Raw genomic sequence first — 17,748 nt, 5'->3', positions numbered from 1 at the left:
CATTCCTTTTTGTAATTCCAAACAGGATATCAACCTTCCCCTTTCGGCGGAGATCTTGTTCATTTTTATCCAACCAGACGGCTGCGTCCAGTGCATTTTCAAAGAACTGGTTCTGACCTCTGGCTGTCAATCTTAACTAGGATAACTGTAGCCTTTGCAGTCTCTTTTTGACATCAGCAAATTTTTTAACCAAAACATAGAACTTGGGATTTATTAATCTATACCAGCTTTACATTTAAGTGCTTACCACTACTCCGCAACAATGAGTACCTTACATGAGACTAATACAGTATAGTCTGTGGTCTTGGTATATTTTAACATTTGAAGCTTTTTATGCTTCATTGTTATTGTTTTTTGATTTATATATAGCTGCTAAGATGGACTGGTTCCCTCCACTTTTGGTGTTTGCTCTTGCCTCCCCACGACCCTAGACAAACGGAACTTTGTTTTTTTGTGTGTTTTTTTGATTGGTTTTGTAAATATTCATTTTTTTTTCTTAAGGAGATGGTGGTGCTTTTTCTCTCAAATGTATATGATGTATATTGATATATGCTTTATTTTTTTGGATATAAGTTTTGTATTGAATTAATTGTCACAAGCATACTTGGCAATCTGAAGGAGCAGCATGTTACCGTGAAACGCAAAATAAACCATTGCGCAGCAATTTTTCCTCTTTCTTGTATGGTTTCATATGTGGATCCAATTATGTTTATTGTACCATTGTACAATAAAATGTATGCATTTTTATATAAATTTTTGTTTGTGTAATTGGATAATCATTTAAATCCCAGCAGGTCACCCTTAGAACATCCGCTTTGTCTCTCTTCATATTATTTCCTGCTATGTATTTGGGATGGTGACCTAATGATATAATATTCTCATAAATTCTAGTGTGTGCTAAGGCACCCCCACGATCTACCTAATAGATTTCCATGAACTAGCACAAACTGAGGGAAATTCCACATTAGTGCCACATGAAGATAAACAACAAAGTAGCAAAGAAATATAAATTAATGCAGACAATCCAGATGCTGTAAAAGAAGAAATGAGGCCACAAGAGGCCTTGATCAGGAAATCCCCCAGATGCAATAAAGGCATCCCAGCCAAACATCTGTCTGATGTTGCTCGTATAGCATTAAAACCTGGGCCAGATTCATGGGATGAGATGCAAAGACTTCCAACTCATGAAGTGTGACTTCAGAGTCACTGCTTAGAAGAAACGGCTTTATAGAACTGAGATCTGAAATGGGACTAATATAAGGAGTAGTTATTTATTTGTATTTTATGCAACAACTATATGATTATTGGTATTCAGTAGATATATATATATATATATATTTTTTTTTATCAGCCAGTAGATGTTTATAAGTTTGTAGCAGCATCTATTGTAAAACTCTGTATTTTCTCAATAATAAAGTTCCTGTTTCCTGTCTGCCGTTAACCAACAAAATAAGCACATGTGGACTGTGCACTGTCTGTTCTGTAGGGCTATATACAGAATTTCTAACAGCTGGATAGTTCTGAAACTTAGAGGGTGGAGGAACAGAGGATAAAGCCTGGATATATATGGAGTCTCCACCAATCCCTGGGTAGGGAAGGCCCAGGAGTTGGGGAGATAGACCATACATGTTCTGGAGCCTGACCATGTGGGAGCAGAGTCCAGGGTCTAGTTGCCCAGAGGGGACCCCAGATGGAGAGAGACAAGGTGCAGCTGAAGTCTCACATCCTTTACAGTCTCAGCTAGGCTTAGCTGAAGCTACCCTGACAGTCAAAATCTGGGCCTGTATAGCAGAAAGCATATGTGGCAGCCCCCTGGACTTTATGATTCACTAAAGAGGGACTGAGTGAGTAATTTATTTTCATCACAACCCAAGCCTGGATAGAGGGGACAGCAAGGTGCAATACTTTGCTTGCTCATGACCAAGGGACAGCACAGGGACAGCTCCCTACTGGGAAAGCCACCCTTGACCTCTACCTGGGGGATCAAGAACAGCCAGGTGTGTAGGCATTTCTCTATGGCGCAGCACCTGGTATTCAGAAATTGGAATTGTCTGCTATTTGTTCTGCTGTACCACAATCCCACAGGAGGATAGCATTTTTAGTGTTGATATCTAGCAGCCAGAGAGATTAGCAAATGCTCAGAATTATTACAAAAGAAAGCTCCATTTGTGGGGAAAAAAGGATGTCAATTTTGTTTGGGAGCCACGTCGCACAATCGCACAATTGTCAGTTAAAGCGACGCAGTGCCGAATCGCAAAAAGTGGTCTGGTCATTGGCTTGCAAAATGGTCCGGTCTGAAAGTGGTTAAACACAAGCTGCTTCACTCACATAACCTGGACTGATAACAGCGGATATATAACAATCAGCCAGTTAAAGGCGTTCCCAGCACAGTCTTCTTCACCTGCTGTGTTCAGAGACACTACACCGAATGACGTCACTGGCTCCTCCTGGCGCGTTGCGTCACATGTCATGTGACTTTATCAAGGGTCAATTTTTGCACAGTAATATTTGGTGCAATTATTTTGCACAGTAATTAACACTGTGTGGTGTATGTTTATGAAAATATTTTATTGTACTTTAAGCACTTTAGATGCATGAAGAGTACTTATACCTCTTTAGAGCAATGAATTAAATTGATTTGAGCGCACCATCATTTATAATATTACGTTTTTTTTTAAAAAAGGTTTTTATTTGCCAAATGTACATACATGTCAGGTACAAAGCATAACATTTGAAATACAGTATATTCCATGGATTACAACCAAATAAGCAATTTGTGGGTGGTCTTTAAGAAACAGACCTCTCCATGTAGATCATAAATTGTACATTTAGCCCATCCTCTTTTTTTGTTTTTTTGTTAAAGAAACAGTATATAATATACTACGTTAGGTGTAGCTTACCATTTCCAATAACAATTCGTAAAATAAATCAGACAAATAAAAATAAAAATAAAATGAATATTAACACTAAAGGGAAAATTCCCTGTTAACCTTTAGTTCTTGTGCCATGTGCTAAAGCTCTCCCTCCCTCAGATCTCATCATTTTTTTCCCTAAATTTAATGTTTTCCATTAAGTGTCAGATTGTGCCGTTTCAGTTGCTTTAACCCATTTACCCCAGACTTTATTAAATTTCTTAGGCCAGCCTCTGGAGTCATATGTCATTTTATACATGGTAACATTAGCATTGATTAATCCTTTCCAAGCATTCAATGTAAGGTGGTCACTGCTAATCCATTTAAGAGCGATGAGCTTTCTAACATAATAAAATAGTAGCCTTAATAGTAATCTTGTATTATTACTCATAACCTCATCCTCTATAATTCCCAATAATCCCAAAAGTGGGCTACAAATGTTAGGCAGATCCAAGGTGTCAGCTATGAATTGGGTCACCTGAGACCATAGTGGCCTTATTCTATTGCATTCCCAGACCATATGTATAAAGGAACCCTCTACAGAGGAGCATTTAAGTGGGGTTGTCTCTCCTTCCCATTTTATATAATCTAAGTGGGGTGTAATACGTTTGATGTAGGTACCTTAGTTGGATCATTTTGTCTCTGGAAGATATAACCATAGGTAAATATGAAGAGAGTACCTCCTCCCATTGATCCTCTGTAATTTCTGTTATAAGCTCAGTCCATTTCTCCCTAAGTTTCCTTTCTTTTGGGTATACTTTTCCCGCAAGGGTGTTCTAATAGGTGAAGATTAGTTTTGTGTGCTCCGGATGCGTGAGGAGTCTCTCCATTTTGGAATTTACAAGGGCTACTGGCTCTGCTCCAAATTGAGCACGAGCAGCATGTTTTAGTCTGGTAAATTGGTATTTCCATGCATCTGGAAGATCCAGATCCCTTTTCAGTTGTACAAACGACTTCAAATCCCCATTATCATCATATAATTGGTGTAAGTAGGTCAATCCAAATTTGGCCCATCTATAACCAATGGAAAAACTCCTTGAAGCATGGGTTAAACCACAATGGAGCATTAGGTGAAAGCTGAAGCGGAGTGTCCAGTATATGTTTTATACAAATCCCTAGAATCCGCTTAGCAGAGCCAAGCATTTTATTTCCTCTCTCGTGGGTGTCAGCCCCTAAAGAAGAAATTCAATAGTCTCATAAGAAGTCACCACAGCCGCCTCAACTGCCACTGCCACATTGTTCAGCTGTGGAAACATTCGCCAATGAATATGTGCTAGTTGTGAGGCGAGATAATATAGGCGGAGGTCAGGTACTGTCAGGCCACCTCTCCCCACCTGTAGTTGTAGAAGCTCCATCGCGATTCTAGCCGCACCGTTGACCCACAGAAAAGAGGTCAGTAGAGAATGAATGTGCCTAAATGTCTTTTTTGGTATGTATGTTGGGGCATTAGAGAGAAAGTAGAAGAATGTGGGGAAGAAAATCATTTTAAATAAATTGTCCCTCCCAAACAAACAATGTAAGTGGTAAATCCTTCCACTTCCGAATCCTATCTTGGAAGGCTGTAATTACGGGCCATAAGGGGGGGAGTTGGATCGTTATTCCCAAATATTTAAATTGTGAGACTGTGGTTAAGGGACACTGTTCGGGAAGGGACAGATTCGGCTGTGGATCTAGAGGAAAAAGGGCTTACTTCCAGTTAATGCGAAAACCGGAAAAGTCACCAAATTCCTGAACCAGGGAGACCGCAGCTGACAATGAAGCTTCAGGGTCACCCAAATACAGGAGCATGTCATCAGCGTATAATGACATGCGTTCCTCCAGCTCCCCAACCAAAAACCCCCTAATCGTATCATGAGACCTAAGTTTAACAGCCAATAGCGCAATAGCTAAAGCAAATAGGAGAGGGGACAGGGGGCGCCCCTGTCTCGTTCCCCTATGGATCTGGAAAGAGTCTGATATAAGTCCATTGACTCTAACGCTCACTCTTTGGTCCTTATACAATAATTTTACCCATGAGATAAACCTCTGACCGAATCCCATTGTGTCTAGGATGGAAAATAAATAGTCCCATTCCACAGAATCGAACGCCTTCTTTGTATCTAGAGAGGCAATCACTCTCCTGCCCATATTAATGTGTTGAGTCTGTAAATTAACATATAATCTACGGAGATTCATTTGTGTACAGCGGCCAGGTATGAATCCTGTCTGATCAGAATTTATTAGTTTGAGAACCACCAACAGCAATCTACTGGCCAAGACCTTGGCCAGTATCTTGACGTCAGAATTGATTAAAGAGATTGGCCTATATGATTCACATTCTTGGGGATCTTTCCCTGGTTTGGGGATCACCACAATCAGCGCTTCTCTCATAGAGTCCGGAAGTATTTCGTCCCTTTCAGCTGCAATAAAAACTTTTTGCAAAAGAGGAACCGGTTGTTCCCTATGTAGCTGATACCAGTCAGCCGGGAATCCATCGAGGCCCAGAGACTTACCAGTTTTAAAGGAAGAAATAGCCCCAGATATCTCCTCCTATGTAATGGGTAGGTCCAAAGCTACACTATCCTCCAGCGTCAATGAGGGTAAAGTAAGGGAGACCAGGTAAGTGTTTAGGTCCTGTGGAGTATGTCGAGTCTGAGTCTGATAGAGGGTTTCATAGAAGTTTACAAAGGTGTTTAAGATCTCAGGCAGTTCTCTCACTGTTTCCCCCCTGGGATTCCTAAGTTGCATTACCGAGGTCGGAGTATACAATAGCTTTGCTAAAAAAACGAATAGACGGCCACTTTTGTCTCCAAACTCAAAAAAGGACCTAGATTGATGTTGCTTTTTTGTAGCATGTTCAGTCAGGAGCAGTTTATACAGTCTGGTTCGATCTTGCCATATTTGGTACTTACTAGGGGATGAGTCCTGAAAGTAATTACTCTCTGCCTCCGAGATCTCAGACTCTGCTTTTTTTTACTTCTGAGTTCTGAGCTCTGGAGAAATCCCTAGTTTCCGCAGTCAACACCCCTCTCATAGTTGCTCTAGGGAGATATCTAACACCAGCAATGAGTGGGAGACCATCCAGGGTAGAGAGTAAAAAATCTATCCTAGACAGTGTCTTATGGGTCTCCGAGTGACAGGAGTATTCTCTTGTTCCAGGGTGTCTTTGTCTCCAGACATCAGTGAGAGCATAGCTCTCCAGCCAGGAAGAAAGGATATAATGAGAGTTAGATACACATCCATGTCTGTCCAGATCCCCATCTGCGTTAAAATCTCCCAATAGTAACAACGGACCCTGTGCAATTAATATAGCTTCTTGCAATATTTTGTCTAATATCTGGAGAGAGAAGGGGGGTGGGATGTACACACACACCAATTGGATCTAATTTGACCTGCAGGTTATGTGCCACAGCTTTCTTGGTAACCAAAATGGCTACTCCCCTTATATAAGTGGAGTATTTATCATGTAGTACCCTCATAATATTGGCTTTCTTCAAAGCCATTACCTTGGAGCCCTGTAAATGCGTTTCTTGTAATAGGAAAATGTGTGGTTTATACTTCCTAAGAAAATCAAATACAAGGGACCTCTTAATTTTCGAGTTCAGACCACTTACATTCCATGATATCAGATTTGTCTTACCCGCCATCTGTACCTAAAGAGAATATGTACTGTATATCTGTGGGAAGTCTCTCATGTGGGAGTACCTGGGAAACTTCTGTCCTGCAGAGAGCAGAGCAAGAGAGAGAAAAAACAACCGACAGCACACAGCACAAACTTAGGAACAACTTTAACCCGACCCTTCCCACCCTGCACACAGCCCCAACCTGTTGTGTGCCTGAATCCCATAACTGAAAAATAGCGTAAATGACCTTGGGGGGGTCACAGGTCTCTACTATTCAAAACAACACTGCATATGTCTAGGCAGAAAGAGGTAGACAATGTCCCCTATGGAAGTCCATCAAAACTGGAGGGTAAAAATTCCCCCCCCCCCCCCCCCCTTCACGGGAGAGAAATCCAGAAACCACTTTGGGGAAAGAAATGTAAAAACAGGTGGGAGACCTGCCAGTGAAAAATGAAAAAATAAAAATGCCAAAAAAAACCCCAAACAAACACCCCTCACTCAACCTCTCCCCCAAAAGATGAGCATCTCCCCTAGATCTGTGGACTTCCTCTCTTAACCCCTTGGCTTCTCTCTCTGTTGTAGAATGTTCTGAAGAAAATAAAAAAAACACGTGGACCAAGGCTGCACATTTTACCAAACTGCAGTAGTGTCAGTCAGTATTGCAAAAGTAACAAGATGATGTCTAAAGATGTTCATGTGGTTGTTGGCGCTTGTGATCCAAATATAACTGCAATATCCTCAGCGGGCCTCTGGGCTGCAACGTCCCCTAGTGTCCAGCCAATGTGAAGCTTCATTAGGTGTATTAAAGAGATAGGCTTTACCTCTATCCACCACCCGTAGTTTTGCTGGGTAGAGCATTCTGTATGGCATTTGTAATTCCTGCAGCCTTTTCTTAACATGTACAAAACTGGCTCTCTGCTTCTGCGTGACTGCAGAGAAATCCGGGTATATGGAAATGCGGTCCCCATTATACTGTAATTCACCCCCTGTATGGGCTGCACGAAGGATACTTTCCCGGTCTCTGAAATGTAATATGCGGGCAATAAGTGGGTGCGGATGTGCTCCAGGAGGCGGTGGTTTAGAAGGGATGTCTCTATGGCAAATAAACGTGAGAACGTGGTATCAGCCATATTATCTTTAAGCCATAACTCTAGGAAATCCTCAGTCCGTTTACCCTCTGCTTTTTTAGGGAAACCAACAAAATGGAGGTTGTTCTACCTCTGTCTGTCTTCCATGTCTCCCAGCTTTTCAGTGTGGGCACAGACATCTCTATGCAGGATTTGCACTTTATTTTCCATGGGGCGCACTACATCCTCCAGATCACTAATCCGTTGCTCGGCTTCTGAGGCCCTCTCTCTGATAGTCTGTACATCTTGTTTAAGAAAATACATTTCTGCCCTTATCCCATCAATATGTTCAATCAGAGTGGTTTGGCATGTGTATATGGCTTCCATGATTTGTTTTAGTGAGGGTTCCCCTTCGGCCTCCGCCTGTTCCGTCTCCCACATATCCCTGTGGGGGACAGCTATCCAGGGATGAGCCCCTTCTCCTGCCCTGAGACCTGCGGGGTAGCGGGCTTACCTTCCCTGGCTGTACGGGTGAGCGAACGGCCCCTGTCCGCTGTGTACTGCTTGAGCCCTGTTCCTCTGCCGCATGGCCGTCGCCATCTTGGGATCCCCATGCATAACGGAATAGGCGGTTGGTGGCAGATTCCATTGATGCTGGCCCGTATTTCACCATGCCCGCATGTTCTGTCAAGTCCAGGGAGTCTCAGGGTATCTGTGCTGTGAAGGATCTGTGTCTCTGACACTCAGGATTTGGACAGGATTTATCATCCCGGCCAGAGCTCCTTCACAGTGCTGCTCACATGTCGGCCACTAGCTATAATATTAACTTTAGAGTGATACAACACTTATATGGATGCAGCCTAATCATTCAGGTTTTTTCCATTTTTGTTCCTACATATATACCATATCAGCTCTAAGGCCCTTTATAATTTATATCAAGTGCTCAAAATTGCTATCACATGTTACAGTTCTGGCCATCTAATAGAGATGAGTACAAAAAAGTAATGCAGGTGCAAGGGAGTGTATCAGATTTATTGAAAGTCAATCCTTCAGACTAGTAGAGGGATTGAGACTAAGATAAAAAGTTAAAAAAGAGCTTCAAGCAATGTATGCTTAATATGTTATTTTTTTAATCTCTTTTTTACATTTCATTGTCCATTGTGTTTTTTTTTTTTTTTTATCAAGGAGCTGGGATACTTGCTGTCTTGCTTATAATTATATTCTTGGATAATATTGACTTAAAAGAAGAGGAGGAATCTAGAAGGGCTGACAAAAGAGAATCATTATGGATGAAAACATTTGCAACATTTAGGCATCTTCAAGATAAAAGACAAGCTCTTCTTATTCCTTTAACGATGTGGAGTGGTTTTGAACAAGGATTTCTTGCTGGAGACTTCACAAAGGTACTGTAATCCAATGCTATCAAAAATGTCCCCTAATATATGTTATATGTACTGTGTATGTGTAAATACATTTATACAGTTTATATTGTGGAATGTCAGCCTGTGGCAGGGTCAAGAGGGGATTAAATGTAGAGGGCAGGTACTTCCCCTACAGCCCTGAATAAAAGGCTGGTCATAGATGGATCATGTTTTCCTTCAGCCAGGGGGCTGGAAAAAAAAACAGATTCCCCCATCCACACAAACAAGATGGATGCAAGAATCCTTCCCGCTAGGACATTGTATTCTGACAGTGGAGACTCTCCACTGCCAGAATTCACTGACCAGTTTTAATCAGGTGGACATAGAGAGGAGTTTTTGTTTTATGGAGAAGAGAGCCTGTGTGCCACCTGGATCTCACTGAAAGCCTGCTTAAATGAAACTTTACTGGTTGGTGAGCATGCCTGTTTGGGTTTTGAAGCTAATCACATTTCTCCTTCTGCTTTAGAGTGATATTAAAGGCAAAAAGTAAAGATCAATTAAGAAAACATAAATGTCATACTTTCCTACTTTGTGCAACTGTTTTGCACAGAGCAGCCCTCTTCTTGGGTCCTGGGTGCTCCTGGCCCCACCTTCCTGTCAAATGCCCCCAGGGTAAGCAGCTTGCAATGGAGGCACCCAAGCAGGCACACTCCCAAGCTGCTGCTTCGCGTGTCCATTCAGACACAAAGCTGTGGCTCAGCCTGCCCCTTCTCTCTCCTTATTGGCTCACTGGCTGTGATTGACAGCAAGGAAGGCCAATGAGAGAGAGAGCTGAAGTTTCCGTGCACATTGCTGGATTGAGAGTGAGTTCAGGTAAGTATTTGGGGGTTATAGCAAAAAATCGGGGGAGAGAACACCCAAGGACAGTAGGTATTAAATGTGACCCCATATGGTAAAAAATAGTTTATATCAAATTTTATTAGTTTAGACCTTCTCTAAGGGATGTACAGGCAGGGATTGCATTGGCAACTGTCATCTTGGATAAAATATTAATCTTGAGTTAAGTATTGCACGTCAGCTCTGCATGATCTGAATAAATCTTCTCTACCCCCCCCCCCCCCACCCCCCAGGTAATCTATACTGCTTTAAAAATCCACCTTTAATTACATAGTTAGTCAGGTTGTAAAAAGACACAAGTCCATGTAGTGATCAGGGGTCTCAAACTGGCAGCCCTCCAGCTGTTGCAAAACTGCAAGTCCCATTGTGCCTTTGTCTGTGGGAATCATGCTTATAACTGTCATCCTTGAAATGCCTCATGGGACTTGTAGTTTCGCAACAGCTGGAGGGCCACCAGTTTGAGACTAATAGTTCAACCAATAAAAAAATTTAAAAATCATGCAATGCCATATACACAATCCCTTTACCCACAATTGGTCAAGAGGAAAGCGAAAAACCCCAGAAAAGCATGATCCAATTTTCTTACAGCAGGGGGGAGAAAATCCCCCAAGTGGCAATCCGATATTCCCTGGATCATCTTTACCTATAAATGTTAGTACCCAGTTATACTATGTACATTTAGGAAACAATCCAGGCCTTTTTAAAAGCAATCTACTGAGCTGGCCAGAACCACCTCTGGAGGGAATCTAATCTTGATTTTCACAGCTCTTACCGTGAAGAAACCTTTTTATATTTGGAGATTAAATCTCTTTTCCTCTAGACGTAAAGAGTGCACCCTTGTCCTCTGTGATGACCTTAAAGTAAATAACTCAACACCCAGTTCACTATATGGACCCTTTATGTACTTGTACATGGTGATCATATACCCTTAATCTCCTCTTCTCAAGAGAGAATACATTCAGTTCCTCTAATCTTTCCTCATAGCGGTGGTCCTCCATGCCTCTTATCAGTTTGGTTTGCTCTTTTCTGCACTTTTCCCACTTCCCCCATATTCTTTTTGAGAACCGGTACCCAAAATTGAACTCCATATTCCAGATAAGGTCTTACTAATGTTTTGTACAGGGGCAAAATGATATCTATCTCTGGAGTCCATACCTCTCTCAATACAAGAAAGGACTTCTCTTGCTTTGGAAACTGCAGCTTGGCATTGCATACTATTAAGCTTATGATGTACCAAAACCCCAGACCCTTCTCCATCATCGATTCCCCCAGTTGTACACCCCCCCCCCCCCCCACCCAGTATGTATGATATATGCATATTATTAGCCCCCATGTGCATAACTTTAAATTTATCCACATTAAACTTAATTTACCACATAGTTGCTCAATTAAACAGTGCATTGAGGTCATCTTGTAAATTGGAGGAATTCTGTAAGGGCGTTATTCCACTGCATAGCTTGGTGTCATCTGCAAAGAAAGAAATGGTACTTTTAATCCCAGACCCTATATCATTAACAAAGATATTAAAAACTGCATGCCATTCCCACCAAGGCCGACATAGAAATCCTTATCCTAAGGGTTGAAGAGGCCCACCACAGAGACCTACAGGGAGTCCGGACTGAAGTACAGGAGCTCTCAGACTGACTTACAGTGGTGGAGACTGCGACTACAGCCTTGGAAAAACAGGTGCCAGAGCTGGAAACTCCCCACAACTCTCAAGCTGGCATGACTGGCCCTGCAACTACATCTGGAAGACTTGGAAGATAGGAGCTGCTGGAACAACGTGCAGCCCTGTGGCCTTCCAGAAGCTACGGGTACTGAGGATCTGCAAGAAACCGTTCTAGCCATCTTCCACCGGATTCTTGACACTGCTCCACCTGCAAACATGGAGCTGAACAGAATACATAGAGCACTGGGTCCTAAACCTTTGGACCTGAACAGGCTGCGGGCTATTATTTGTCGCCTCCACCACTGTTTTTAAGACTGTTCTTAAGACTAAACGTTGTTCACTGTCCCCATTGTGACCGCTGCGGTCCCCCTTATCAACATTACTATAATTAAGGACTTATTGCAATTCAGATAGCTGACCAAATATCAATGTTGTATGCAAAGAACACACCTGATGACATGATGACTGAAAGATTTACCCATGCTGCCAAAGTCGTTTCAGTTGCACTGCTCCAGCCTCGGTTGCCGTCCTGTAGTGTGCAAGTGGTGACCTCTGGAAATGTCCACCTAGTCTGTATCCTGGTGGGGAATGTTGAGGGATCACTGACATGAACGCTGCCTTTCTCAATCATCTCACTAGCTGGGCCTCAAAGACTGCCCCAGGGGGTGTAATTCAGTTGTAGTCTACATGAGGGATCAGTTATTTTTATTTTCACTACTATTCTGTGTGGATATGTATGTACCATTTACCCGGGGTTCAGTGTATTGGATTTCCCTCCGCAGGGTGGTTCGGTCCCTACCAGTATAGGGGGTTGAATGGACCCATCAAGGATGGATCTCCCTGCCTGGACTACTCCAGTGCTTTCTTTTTGGCCAAAATGATGTTGCATGGGTGGGAGGAGGGGAGGTGGTTCTGCCTGTCTGGTTTGGCACTGGAAGGTTGCTGCCCTCACTCCAGGGTCTTTCCATCTCTGAATCCGGTGGGCTACAGTGTTTCGGGGGAGAAGATGGGGTGACCCTGCCGCATTGAGCTTGGGTGACTGGTGCCAAGCCCATCTACTGTCAAGATGGGCAGGTGTATACACCGTGCTCAGCTCACACATCAACAGAGGGAACGGCAGATGTTGATTTCAATCTCTACACACTATGTATGCGGCCTCTGGGTTCAGGTTACAACTCTAGATGCCTGTTAGTTACAGTTTAAATTCTCCCTACCTGTTTCTCTTTCTGGGAGTTAGCCCCCGTACACACGGTCAGACATTCCGACAACAAAATCCGTCAGATTTTTTCAGACGGATTATGTCCTAAACTGGTGTTGCATACACACGGTCGAACAAAGTTGACGGAAAATCCAATAGTTCAGAACGTGATGATGTTCGTTACGACGGGACTACGTTGAGGCTAGTAGCCAATAGCTTTGGTCTCGTAATTTGATCTGAGCATGCGTGGCACTTTGTCCGATCGGAATTCTCTACAAACAATTGGAAAAAGTCCGATTGGATTTTGTTGTCGGAAAATTTGAGATCCTGCTCTCAAATATTTTCAGTTGGAATTTCTGACGGAAAAAGTCCGATAGAGTCCACACGCGATCGGATTTTCCGACAATATAATCGGATGAGACCCTTTCTGACCGTGTGTACAGGGCATTAGCCCTACTTACATAGCAATACATCTTACAATTAATTTCCTTGCCCCCATAATGTTAAGCATCTGGGAGCACTCACTCTTTACAGATACCCTCTATGTATTTTTTTTAACATGAGTTCTTTCTATTGAAAAAATTATTGCACATACAAAAAGGGTATCAAATCTGTAGCATATGTATGCCGTATATTGAGTTGTATACAAAATTATAAAGCGACATTCACAAAAATAAGTAGATAGGTGCATAGTATCCTAGTTGGTACCGGACTCATACAAACATCCCCGTGGGTCCACCCGCCTTATCCTGCAGGATCCCAATACATCTCCGCGAACCCATCCAGAGCACATTTCAATGCCTATCAAGAATCAATCAACCATATACATGTTGCAGAATTCTTGAGCCATCTGTTCCAAAACTTCTCATATTTGGAGGGGCAACCTCTATGGGTGTATATAAGTTTCTTGTATGGCAGTACAGTATTAACCTCCATGATCCATTGTGAGACGGTTGGGGGATCAGGTCTCATCCACACCCTGGCAATAACTTTCCATGCAGAGAATAGCATTTCATGCAAAAATATTTTAGTAAATTTATTAGAATCAGGATCTGGAAAGATTCCCAAAAGACACGTTTTTGGCTGAAGTGTTATGGGGGAGCCCATCGTGTCATGTAGGAATCTCACCAACTGTGACCAGAACATTTTGAATTTTGGGACATTTCTACAGGAGATGAAAAAAGGTACCGGTTTCTTGGATACACATAGGGCAAGTGCTAGAGTAAGTGTTGTTATATTTTGAAATTTTAAGTGGAGTGAAGTATGCTCTGTGCATTATAAAGACTTGGGTCAATCGGTCAAAGCGTTTGGGTGATACTAGTTTACAGGTTTCTAGGGCATCGCTCCATTAATCATCTGCAATAGGACCTATCTCTCCCGCCCATCTATTCTTTAGTGCGTAGGCCGCCACAGTCATTGGAGGGAGTAACAGCATAACATAAAATTATGAGATTAATTTTTGGGGATCTGGGTTTTAATGGCTTCCATCAATGGATTATTGGCTAGGGAAATATCATCTAGGGGAAATTGGGCACAGTACGTGTGACGAAGCTGTAAGTATCTATAATAATAGCTATTGAAAATGAACAAAAGAGCTGCACCAAATAATATAAATCAAAAAAACTATTTATAAAGAAAAGTCCATGAAAACTTTATGTTATCCAAAAAAGGAAGACGATCGCACCACAGTGATTCCACGCTTCCTTATCGCTATAGTGTCCCACCACCGACAAAACAGTGCGCTTACCAGATGGTAAAAGCACAAGGAGCGTTTAGAGTACCAAGCCACCGGCAGCTCCTCGCTTCCACCGAACACTTTATCCTTAATCCCTCAGGAACGAACAATCCATACACTGTAGCCGCTCCACATTCTCATAAGTAACCCAGTTTCACGTTCTGCTCTTTTCTTTATAAATTGTTTTTTTGATTTATATTATTTGGCGCAGCTCTTTTGTTCATTTTCTATCTATGTTTATGTGTGTGTATCCCACTGTGGAGCAGCAGCCTTATATTCTGTGAAACATTCATTTGTAATTTTTGGATTATTTGTATTTATTTCTAAGATTCATTTTTTTGGGATATTCATTTGAGAAAAATACTTATTTTTTCTTGCTTGATATTTTTTCCTCTTGCTTGATAAAGTAAGAAAGAGGAATCGTTTCATTTTTTTGAGGGTTTCAGCGCGGTTTTATTTTCTTTTGTTTTAATAATAGCTATTGGGTTGCCCATATTCAGATTGTAAATCGTGAAAAGATTATTTTTTTAAATATTTTATTTAGTGGTATGCGACATACAATGCATAGGTAACTTCACACAGAATGAAATATAAGCAATTACAAACATGTGATCACATAGTACGGGTATCTGGGCCAACAGTAAAAATTCAGAGGAAAATAACACATGTGCACCTTTGTGAACACGCAAGAACCCGAGTACCCTGGAGTAGGGATGAGCTTCGAGTTCGAGTCGAACTCATGTTCGACTCGAACATTGCCTGTTCGCCTGTTCAGCGAACAGTGAACAATTTGGGCTGTTCGCGGCAAATTTGAAAAGCCGGAACACCCTATACAAGTCTATGGGAGAAATCTAAAGTGCTAATTTTAAAGGGTAATATGCAGGTTACTGTCCTAAAAAGTGTTTGGGGACCCGGGTCCTGCCCCAGGGGACATGGATCAATGCAAAAAAAAGTTTTAAAAACGGCCGTTTTTTCAGGAGCAGTGATTTTAATAATGATTAAAGTGAAACAATAAAAGTGTAATATTCCTTTAAATTTCGTAGCTGGGGGGTATCTATAGTATGCCTATGAAGGGGCGCATGTTTCCCGTGCTTAGAACTGTCACTACACAAAGTGTCATTTGTGCAGGAAAAAAAGTCTTTTAAAATCACTTGCGGCTATATTGTCGGCTCCCCGTAATACAGAGAACACTCAATGAGTGTTCTCTGTATTAGCCGACAATTCATTCATTCATTGATAAAAAAATAAAAAAATAAAAAGCGTGGGGGTTCCCCTAAATTCAATTACCAGGCCCTTCAGGTCTGACATGGATATTAAGGGGAACCCCGCATCAAATAAAATAAAAAATTGACGTGGGGGTCCCCCTAAATATCCATACCAGACCCTTCAGGTCTGATATGGATATTAAGTGGAACCCCGCATCAAATAAAATAAAAAATTGACGTGGGGTCCCCCTAAAAATTCATACCAGACCCTTTATCCGAGCACGCAACCTGGCAGGCCGCAGGAAAAGAGGGGGGGACGAGAGAGCGGCCCCCCCTCCCTCCTGAACCGTACCAGGCCACATACCCTCAACATTGGGAGGATGGTTTGGGGGTCTGTGACCCCTCAAAGCACCTTGTCCCCATGTTGATGAGGACAAGGGCCTCATCCTCACAACCCTGGCCGGTGGTTGTGAGGGTCTGCGGGCGGGGGGCTTATCAGAATCTGGAAGCCCCCTTTAACAAGGGGACCCCCAGATCCCACCCCCCCTGTTTGAAATGGTAAGGAGGTACAAAAGTACCCCTACCATTTCATAAAGAAAGTGTAAAAATGGTTAAATAAGACAAACACACTTTTGAAAAATTCCTTTATTAAAAATAAAAAAAAATTAAAAAAAAAGATTCCAGCGGTGCTAATCCACTCTTGATATCCAGCGAGGAATCTCCGGGGTCCAGCGATGGATGATCATATCCAGCGACGGGGGATCTCTCAGTCCAGTGCTGTCCATACATCCGTCTTCTGTCTCCACTGCGGAGATCCCAGCGCTGACGTTTCTTATATTAGGAGGGCGGGGCCACCCGTCACCTGACCCTGCCCCCTCTGACTCTGATGTAACGGAAACCTGCGTTACATCAAAGGGGGCGGGGTCACCCATACGTCACTGGGGAACCCCTGGCTTCCCTCACCAGCGTCAGATGGGCGGGGTCAGGTGACGGATGGCCCCTGCCCTCCTAATATAAGAAACGTCAGCGCTGGGATCTCCGCAGTGTCTCCGCAGGGGAGACAGAAGACGGATGTATGGAAAGCGCTGGATACTGAGAGATCCCCCGTCGCTGGATATAATCATCCATCGCTGGACCCTGGAGATTCGTCTCTGGATAGCAAAAGTGGATTAGCACCGCTAGAATCTTTTTTTTTATTTTTAATAAAGGAATTTTCAAAAGTGTGTTTGTCTTATTTAACCATTTTTACACTTTCTTTGTGAAATGGTAGGGGTACTTTTGGGCGGGATCTGGGGGTCCCCTTGTTAAAGGGGGCTTCCAGATTCTGATAAGCCCCCCGCCCGCAGACCCTCACAACCACCGGCCAGGGTTGTGAGGATGAGGCCCTTGTCCTCATCAACATGGGGACAAGGTGCTTTGAGGGGTCACAGACCCCCAAACCATCCTCCCAATGTTGAGGGTATGTGGCCTGGTACGGTTCAGGAGGGAGGGGGGCCGCTCTCTCATCCCCCCTCTTTTCCTGCGGCCTGCCAGGTTGCGTGCTCGGATAAAGGATCTGGTATGGATTTTTAGGGACCCCCACATCAATTTTTTTTTTTAATTTGATGCGGGGTTCCCCTTAATATCCATATCAGTCCTGAAGGGTCTGGTATGGATATTTAGGGGGACCCCCACGTCAATTTTTTTTAAAATTTGACACGGGGTTCCCCTTAATATCCATGTCAGACCTGAAGGGCCTGGTAATTGAATTTAGGGGAACCCCACGCTTTTTTTTTTTTTTTTATCAATGAATGAATGAATTGTCGGCTAATACAGAGAACACTCATTGAGTGTTCTCTGTATTACGGGGAGCCGACAATATAGCCGCAAGTGATTTTAAAAGACTTTTTTTCCTGCACAAATGACACTTTGTGCAGGGACAGTTCTAAGCATGGGAAACATGCGCCCCTTCACAGGCATACTATAGATACCCCCCAGGTACCACATTTAAAGGAATATTACACTTTTATTGTTTCACTTCAATCATTATTAAAATCAGTGCTCCTGAAAAAACTGCAGTTTTTAAAACTTTTTTTTGCATTGATCCATGTCCCCTGGGGCAG

General features: G+C 42.7%; 1 protein-coding gene across 3 annotated transcripts in view; it reads left to right on the top strand.

Annotated features, from left to right (window-relative positions):
* The window catches only part of UNC93A (unc-93 homolog A), an 894,938-nt gene that overhangs the window by 516,876 nt on the left and 360,314 nt on the right, over nt 1-17,748 (top strand). For all 3 annotated transcript variants that reach the window (XM_077486513.1, XM_077486514.1, XM_077486512.1), the window contains one exon: nt 8,767-8,984. In XM_077486513.1, coding sequence (XP_077342639.1) covers nt 8,767-8,984 — 218 coding nt within the window. The remainder of the gene's footprint in view (nt 1-8,766; nt 8,985-17,748) is intronic.

This window comes from Lithobates pipiens, unplaced genomic scaffold (assembly GCF_037356315.1).
Source record: "Lithobates pipiens isolate NorthernLeopardFrog02 unplaced genomic scaffold, aLitPip1_a1.2 Scaffold_18, whole genome shotgun sequence".
In the NCBI taxonomy this organism is placed as follows: domain Eukaryota; kingdom Metazoa; phylum Chordata; class Amphibia; order Anura; family Ranidae; genus Lithobates; species Lithobates pipiens.
This window is presented reverse-complemented; position numbering and strand designations above follow the sequence as displayed.